Source organism: Magallana gigas, chromosome 2 (assembly GCF_963853765.1).
Source record: "Magallana gigas chromosome 2, xbMagGiga1.1, whole genome shotgun sequence".
Classification (NCBI taxonomy): Eukaryota; Metazoa; Mollusca; class Bivalvia; order Ostreida; family Ostreidae; genus Magallana; species Magallana gigas.
In genome coordinates this window covers 5695229-5704828 of record NC_088854.1, presented here as the reverse complement: position 1 = coordinate 5704828, position 9600 = coordinate 5695229, and the positions used below count along the sequence as shown (strand labels likewise).

Below are 9600 nucleotides of genomic sequence, written 5' to 3'. Positions count from 1 at the left end.
CCTTTCAGGACTACAAATGTTTGTGTCAATAAAACGGGTAGAGAGTACCTTTGGTCCTAATGAAAATTCTCATTAGACAATATAAATTGAAGTTTATACCAGGATCACTAGAAACAATGCCCTTTCCATAATCCTTGATACAAGTTAATTAACCTATAAATACACATAAATACCCGATGCAAGGAAACTCCAAGTTGAGAAAAGATGCAAGGCAAAAGTTTTGAAACTAGCTTGATTCAAGCTTGTTCATATTTTTTTTTCTAGGGGAGGGGTTCATTTTACGTACAGTGACAAAAAAATGATCATTTGGGCCATTTTCCCAAAGCTGTCATAATCAAATACCCATTGACCAGAATCTGAGCAGAAGAGGGGGATACATAGAATACCACCCTTTTTTGCTCAGATTGTGTCAAAAGCCTGTAACAATGTGCATGTTCATATGTCTGCAAAGAGTATTGCCCAATAAATGAATTATACCGGTAGTTTCTGCTTCCCGCGTTACCAGCATACATGGACTGTTTTCAAGCGAACTGGAGATAACAAGGCAGAGAGTGAAATGCCATTTACAAACCATTTGTTTCTAGGACAACTTATAAAAAAGATACATAAAAGAGCCTTTACATCCACAATGGATTCAAATATATAAGAAAAAGTATTTGACGATAGTAAAAAAAAAAAAAAAAAATATGGGGTCATTAATGGGAAACGAACCATGGCCCATCGGCGTCTGTCCTTGTCCGAACGGGTCACGTAATAAAAAAAAAATACATTTTTTTTTATCTTCAAACCTGCGGATGGCAATGATTCTTAATATTCATTCATTATTTTTTTTTCAAAAGGTAAAACTGACATACGAATATTCCGCCAAATACCAGCCTATAAATGAAAGGGAGCTGCTCCCTCTCCCCGGAGTTCCCAAGAACCTTGTTTTCCGGAAATCTCGTATCTGACCATGTTTGATTTCTAACAATATACATTTCAATATAAACACCTAAACAAACAGAACAGAAATTGCGAAATCGTTCAGCAAAAGCTGAGGCATTACAGGTATGCTCTATATGTTCATTCAGTGTAAAATGAAAATTACCTTTTCAATAACATGATAAAACTATAAAATTGTTGTAAGTAAAACAAGATTTCTAAAGATGTTTGCAACCTCGTGTATAGTGTATACAGAAAAAACCAGCTAACGTTAATCTCTATCCTATAGAACTGAACTAAAAGAGACAGTTTAAGGAAGGTATATTTTAGACTTATTAGGTTTCTCTGACCCAGCTTTGCTAAAGGTAGGATTCGGTAGTATTTCGAATATTGAATTGATCTGATACATGTAACTGCAACAGTGAACATGGTGAAAGAACCCGCCTAACCACACCCTTAACTATTCAGTCATACTACTACGGTATATACCTTTGCTCCTCTGTTTTCTTATAAGAGCTTGACTTTGAGCCATTGATGGTGTTTTAATACATTGTCTAAATCTAAGAACTTCCTGTACTTTATTTTTGTCCAGAGGTTATAGTTTTTAGTTTACCCCAAACAATAGATTTAAACCTTACACATGACATGTTATTAATGTCAACCTAATTCTACCATATGAATGGAAATGAATCAGAATGCCAAATTTCATAAATATGAGTAATAAATAAGTTGTTTCTAGAGCGTTAAATTTGACCTTGATTTTTATTAGTTTTCATATATTTAATTGTTAGAAATTTTAAACTACATGTTTTAATGGCTACACATTGTGAAAAAGGATTGGATGTAAGTGTTATTTCCTCATGATATTCAGTCCATCTTTGCTAGTCAAGGGTTTACGATCCACTCTGTTCCTCTACCCTAGGCTAGCGAAGATGAATACAGTCTTGATTTTACAAACTTCATATCTATATAAGCTCATCGCTGTTACCTTGTGTTCTCAAGGAGGGACTTCCCTCTGGTACAGTTGATTTAGCTTCCTCTTTCAAAGCTAGTAAACTTTTATATTGTTAACCAGTGAGATACGTCTGAGTTAATGTAAGTTTGTTTGCTTTTGAATTAAGAAATAAGGAATCGATCATTCTTTGAGTATTATGAGGTGGTTTAATAAGGTTGGGGATGATCAAATCCAATTAAGCCCGAAAGGCTTTATGATAGTTTTAACCACACCTGTATTTGACCACCTCATAACATTCAATGAATGATTCATTATTCCTAAACTTTATCTAATTTTCACCAATTGTTCAATGGAATGTAAAACTATTCACATTTCTACTTAATTTTTAAGAGGTGAGCTAAGTTACATCGCAGTCTTGCTCTGTCTCATGTTGTAAAAAACTAAACAGTAATGATGTTATAGTAGCTGCAACAATGTGTCACTCCCTGTTTTTTGTACCTGAATTGATGTTTTCATTTGAATAAATATTTTGGGTGGATTACGTTAATACAGCTATTGTTTAACATGCTTAAGACTTGTTTATATAGATAAAAGGAGATGAAATGGAAGAGACAATTACATTTCCTGTCGTAATTGTTTTTTTATATTTATAAAAATAAATTACTGTAACAGTTACTACCATTTAGAAACATCAAAAATGATAAACAGATTTATGATTCGCAATTGATAACACAGTTGACTTCATTTATCCAAAGAACCTTTTATCTCATCTTTGAGAAGAGCAATTTGTAATGTTTTTGATTTCAGCTTTCAATAAATAATTCTGATTGTTTTTTACAGTTTTGGAAAGAAATCTGTGACATAGATTGGAATGAATCATCCTTCTATTTATTTGACTTTTCTTGTGGACACCCCCCCCCCCCCAACACTCAAAGATCTGCTACCACATCATCCATTGCATGGAACATTTATGCAATGGAAGTTTGATGTTGTAGACATAATGTTAGATAATCACTTTTTATTTTTACAGGGAGCAGCAGCATGGCTGACAAGAAGTGTATTGTAGTTCTGGTTGTGATCGGGGCACTTGTCATTATGACAATATCTCTGATCGCCACATCTTTGAAGAAACTGGCCTCTGATGAGAGTAAGTGGCTATAGTTGTCAGTATCATTTATATTCTCTACAGAAAGCAAAAATTCTAAATTTACAATTTGTATGTATTTAAATTTAATTTGAAAATATAAAGGTAACATATTGTTCATCTGTCATCCACTTTCAAACTGTTTTCTAGATTTCATTTAATTTCAAATTATTCTAATTTGCCTGTACACATTCAGGTGTGAAAAATAACATTGAAATTAAACATGTTGGGAATTTGAAATCATATTTGATAAGTGACATAAATGTAAGATATAAAAAATAGTATTTAGTTTGAAGAGTGCAATGATGTTGTTTCAAATCCTGCCGCATTTTACCATTTGATATCGTAAAGGGGAAGAACTCAATATTCATCAATTTCTGATTAACATAGAATATTAGAAGTTATTCCCCTTTAAGAATATTTTCAAGTAAGTACCAGGTACCAATTATGAAAGTTTATGATTTGACAGTTTGAATGACACTGTTTATGGATACATGCAAGTTGTACAAGTTATAACAGGTAAAATAGATAGTGTTCAGAGATTCATCCTTGGTGATTTACTATCCATCCTCTCAATCTTCTCCTATGTTGGAGAGGAGAGGATATTGAACCCTTTGTGAGCAAAGATGTCAGAGAGATGACAGTTGATGACTCTGTTTTACAGTTGGAATTAAATATGACACCATCAACAAGGACCTTGGGGACTCCACTCTGAGGGAAGGCCTACATAACGGACCGCCAGGGTTTGAATTCATCATTTTCCCTAGTGTCTACAAGTCACTGGAATTCTCCCAAAGGGTGTGTTATTGTTCAGAAAACAGCAAATATTAGTCCCAACCACATAATGTTTTGTTAATTATAGGTTTCAGTTTTGAACATACAGTAATGTTTTACACACTTGAAGGAAGCATTACAGTTGGTCAATCCATAGAAACAAGTGTTTTTTTGTGAAGTTGACATATGTATCATTTAAGTTCACTCAGTAAAATTCGATTTTTTATGCACAAAAAAGACATGTATTTGCTTTTAACTTATGCTGTAAATACGTACTCGATACTTTACTAAACACAGGGAAACTTTAAGAGGAAGTCACCAGGATGGTATGAAAGTACATAATATTCAAAACATAAACTGTTACAGTATTTGGTCATAGAATGCATTTTGAAATTCATAATAAGATAATAGATATAAAAACCCAGCAGAAGCTGAGCCCATGTACTTTACATTACAAGAGCATGCTATAACCAGCCAAATGCCAAATACTGTGGAATCATCATTGTTCATGGGAGACCAATTTTTGTGGCTTTTGTGGGTAACTCTTGCCCCCGAATTTACATCCCTATGAACTAATATACAAACATTTGTTTACTATGTATTAAAATTAAATCGAACTTGTTACTTATGAAATTACATCCCCATGAACCAGGAAAATTTTGGCTACCCAGGAAAATTGACCTTTATGAATAAAAATGATTCCACACTAATATAGTGATGATTGAATATATAAAGTTAAAGTTTACTTAATTTTACTTAATTTTATTGTTTATTTACAAAATGCGGGTGTCCAATACCTCATTAAGTTCCCTGTAGCCCAGATAAATCTCTATCAGAAGGTATCGTGTACTGAATGGGGAAAAGATACCTCTTCCATATAATTTAGATTTCCTTGTTTATCTGCATTTCTTATTTGACAGCTTATTCTACTCATTTACCCAAGAAATTTGACACGAAGGATAAACTGATTTTTCTTTACTTGGGTCATAGGCAATGGCATCTAGTGTGATTAATTAGGGCTTTTCGACTTTCGGTCGAAAAGACCTATTGTTATTCTGATGTTTTATTATTATTTTTCTTTTTCTCGACAGAATTTCCGTCAGCGATTTTTTTAAAACGGAAAGGATTTCGGAAATAACTTTACATTAGTCTTATAGCATTTTTAAATGTCACCAGTATGTAAGGTTTTAGATTTCCGGTTCCGGTACTTCCGGTTTACACAAGCAAAATAGTAGAAATTAAATGAATCAATATATTGTTTTTATTTTTAAAGAAAATTCATTGTAATTTTAGAGTTAGATCAACCATGTCGAGTTGTTTAAAAAGTAAAGTTGCGGCGAGTTTCTATCTCTTATCAGTTTTGAGATTTTAGGCCTCAAACTTGAGAAAAGGGGGGATGAAAAAATAAAAAACTCAGAAAAGCTTAGGAATGTTATAAGACGTTTACATGTTGTTCAAATAGAAGTAATTAAGGTATATTTCAAGTTTCATTGAATAGTATTGAGTACTTCGTTTTATGTGCCGATGAATATTGTCTATGGGAGTTTCCATGTTAAATTGAATTCACGCATGTAACGTTTTCTCAAAGAGTTTTCAAGCAAATATTTTTATATTTTGTATTTGCAATTAGGGACCTAATGCCCAGACCGGAAAAGGTCCTGGGAAAAAAATTCTAAAAAATAAGGGATCTGAAGGGGTCAATATTAAAAACAGTCCTTTTGCTGTAACTTTTTTATTGTTTATCCGATTTTCAAAATCTTTTCGGTTAATAGTTCAGAATAAAGAGTACAATTTAAAAAATATGGTCCGAGGGGGCACTTTTTGACTCCTTATAGGGATTTTAAGGGCCTGAAAATGATAACTTTATCACAATTCAATTTCAAGAGTTATCTCGCTTTGCTCAATAAATGATTAGGATAGATATTGTTTAAATAGACGTAATTAAGATATATTCAAAGTTTCATTAGATGGTATCGAGTACTTCCGGTTTTATGAGCCGATGAAAATTGTCTATGGGAGTTTCTATGTTAAATTGAATTCACGCATGTAACGTTTTCTCAAAGAGTTTTTAAGCAAATATTTTTATATTTTGTACTTGTAATGAGGGACTAAATGCGTGGACCGGAAAAGGTCTAAGGAAAAAATTTCCGAAAAATAAGGGACCTGAAGGGGTCCGTATTAAGAACAGCCCTTTAGCTGTAACTTTTTTATTACTCATCCAATTTTCAAACTCTTTTCAGTTATTAGTTTAGATTAAAGAGTACAATTTAAAAATTATGGTACAAAGGGCCACTTTTTGACTCTTTATAGGGGTTTTAAAGGCCTGAAAATGATAACTTTATCACATTTAAAAAAAATTAAAATTCACGAGTTATCTCGCTTTGCTCAATGAATGATTAGCATTAGAGCTTTTGGCATACCAAAACTCTTGAATCTTAAATGAGTACTTTCTTATATATGAATTTTTAGAACTTTTATTTCAGGAAACAAACGATATAGTTGGATAACAAATTCTGAAGTTGTCTTTCTTTGGGCATTTAATTTCTTAAATGTTAACGTGTGGGTATATGCTCATGATATTTTTTTATTTTTAATATACAGATTAAGAGAGAAAATATGATAAATTTAAATAAGGGGTTTTAAGGGCTGTCGAAAAGCCCTTCCTTTTTGTTGGAGACAAAAATAGGTCTAGTTTATTTTTAATTTTCTATTAATGATGAAGAATCACTACTGAACTAATATAAAGAGATGAATTTCAACCTTAAATTGGTACAAATTATCCTTGGGCAAAAGGACAGCATATTCTTTTAAGTGGAAAAAATTATGGAGACAATGAAAAAAATGTTTATACATGTATAAATATCTTTGAAAGACACATATTGCATCTTATCATAATCTTCCTTTAATTGCCTGTATATACCGTACTAGAAATAAATGTTGAATACCATAGTTACTTTTATATAATTAATCATATTTACTATATATATTTTTCTCAAATGAACTCAAATTGTTAATGTTGAGGTATGACAGTTGAAAATATAATTTGAATGTAAAAAGTACTTTTACTTTTATAGTTGACTTGCTATCTTTAGTGCCTTAACCAAGATGGTGTACTTTTACTTGCATATTTGACTTGCTATCTTTAGTGCCTTAATAAAGATGGTGTGCAGATCAAACTGGATGTGACTTACCAGTACAAAGTTCGCTCGGCCAATTTACGCACGGTGATTTTAAACTTCAGGAACTTCACAGGCTACAAGAAGGTCCTCACTTATGCAGGTTTGTTGACTAGAACAGCCAGTAAGAAAACGGAGTATAATGTATACTTCTCTTTTAATAAAGGTTGAATATTCTATATTTAACAAGTAATATAGCATTTAATATTACAACTGAATGCACCTTCTCATTGAAATGCTTTAATATGAGGGAAGGTTGTACAATATGCATTATTCCATGGGTCATTGAAATTTTTACATCTCTACTCCACTTAGCACTAGTATAATATTTGAAAAAAAAAATAGGTTGATGATGAACTTTAGATCTAGTTTTATTTACCAATACATGTGTGCAATGTAAGAAAAATAAGATTTAAGGTACTTGTAAATTCAAACGCATTTTCAGGAAACTCTTATATATTTTTCGGGTTATAATGACTACATTTATTTGGCTTTTTGATTATTTAAGGTGAGGCAGCTCTCCACGAGGCATGCAGCTACTTCAACACTTCACAGTTCCAGAGTCAGAGAGCCGAATTCCAGGAGTTTGTCCGCACTAAGATCATTGAGAGATATGACCTCCTGTACGCGGACATCACAGACTTACAGGTGGGGCTTTTAATATTCTTTTGACTAACTTATAGTGGTTCAAAGATTTTTAAATTGCTAATTTCTCCAATAAAAATATTGATTAACTGTGGAGTCAACTTCACTTAAAGAACAGCCGGGTTGATTTTTTGTCCTTTACAGGTTAGCAACATTGAAAGGCCCGCTGAATATGAGAGTGCCATCAGGAGTAAGGAGCGAGCTAGGGAGGACATTCAGGTACCTTCTGTTTATTATATTTTTTATGGGACAAGGGATGTAACTCTCATTGAAACACGATGCATTTAGATACTATGTTCTCCTAGCCTTCAATCTGGTCAAAAGCAGATCTCAGATCCTTAGTGCTCCCAATGCATGTTATGTTGCTTTGAGGCGACATATTATTAGGATCTGATTTTTTTATTGACTGTGTTGGCCTCATTTCTTGTAACGTCTCAAGCCATAGTCCAGAGTCCATGTAGCTGTCTCCTACCTGTGGCTGCTTCAACATCTGAAGTATTGATTATCTGAATGTTCATGTCTCATACAGCATGTCATCTTAACACTCAGAAATACCATAATCATTCTTATAGGTAGCACTAAATGAGAGGCCTAGGTTACTGACAGAGGCGGAAACAGAAAAACGAGAAGCAGAAACTCAGGCGGAAATCATAAAAGACAAAGCAGAATCAGATGCAAGGATTCTCAGCAATAGGTATTTATACACCTGTGATAATAACCTTGGATCATTCTAAAAAGAACAAAAAAAATTGACACTGGGTGTTAGAATTCTCTGATTGATGGAATCGTTTGTAAAATAAACAATATTTTAATTCAGGGCCAAAACTGAAGCTGAAGCGATCTTGACTCAATATCAGAAGGAGGCTGAAGCTTACAAGCAGATCATCGAGGCCTCGGGCCTTGGATTCACAGTAGAGGGTTTCATCTCGTACCTTGGGGTGCGAGTGATTGCTGATGCTAAGAACCCAGTCTACATTGGACTACAGAGTCCGGCCAAGTCGTCCTATAATTAGATACTTAAAACTTCCAAAATTGCTCAGTATCATTTACTGTGGAATCATTAAAATTCACCGCAGCTCAATTTTTGTGGATATGTGGATCTCCTTCATCCACATACATCCTCAACGAATTATTAAATACAGTATTCATTTGTTAATCATACAATTAAATCTTAAAAACTTTGTTCCCATGGAAATTGGTCTTGATGAAATTTAATGATCTCCCAGTATTTCATGTTAAGGTATCCAATTGTAACCTTAGACCTTTCATTTTGTTAAAACAAAAAATATTGATATTGATAATTTTGTAGACTCTATTCATTAAGGAAACTTTATCAAACTTTATCTAATAGTTATGACTGTCTCTGTGTTTAAATGGATTGCAAAGGTTGATTCAGGTTTGCCTCATAAATTACCGGTAAAAGAATGTGCCAATATCCATGAATCTATGAATTTCAAATAAGAATTTTGATCTTTTGATTATTACAAATTAGTAAAAAAATTCATCTGAGCTTACAATATGAGCTGTACAAATGTCTATGAATGTAGTATTATAAAGTGTATATCTTATTATTGATAGAAAATATTTTTACATTTTTATAAAAGCATCAGGAATGAACCAAAAATGATAGCTGTTGTTTATAACCTGTGAGCTTTATTTTGTTATTTTGTGCATGTTATTGTGCATGTTATTTGGACATTAGTAATAGTCTGCTTTAACTTTATGCAAGAGATTTATAGAAAATTTTAGAACTTGAATTGTAAATTGGATCAGCTTTTATCCATATGTAAGTTACTGGTAGCAATTGAATTAATACTCGTCCTCAACACACACAACTTTTGTATCAAACTAGTTGAACTAAGTGATATATTCTGCAGGTTTTTTTTTTTGTGGTACATACTTTTTTGTCTACCATAATATTGTACTTTATCATGTCTAGCCTTACAATGCATGCTTTATTTATCTACCTGTATTTGACTTATCTT

The 9600-nt window shown here is 32.7% G+C and overlaps 1 protein-coding gene across 2 annotated transcripts; it reads left to right on the top strand.

Moving 5' to 3' along the window:
- The first annotated feature begins 923 nt into the window (after nucleotides 1-923).
- Nucleotides 924-9218, top strand: LOC117681676 (prohibitin-2). Of its 2 annotated transcripts, none has more exons than XM_034447189.2 (8): nucleotides 924-1047; nucleotides 2907-3023; nucleotides 3685-3818; nucleotides 6941-7073; nucleotides 7479-7618; nucleotides 7760-7834; nucleotides 8188-8309; nucleotides 8433-9218. In XM_034447189.2, exons 2-8 carry the CDS (start codon nucleotides 2918-2920, stop codon nucleotides 8626-8628), a joined length of 906 nt encoding a protein of 301 aa, XP_034303080.1. In that variant the 5' UTR covers nucleotides 924-1047; nucleotides 2907-2917; the 3' UTR covers nucleotides 8629-9218. The 2 variants fall into 2 exon arrangements, with proteins under 2 accessions (XP_034303080.1, XP_034303081.1); XM_034447190.2 differs by lacking the exon at nucleotides 924-1047 and adding an exon at nucleotides 1875-2016.
- Nucleotides 9219-9600: the final 382 nt, after the last annotated feature.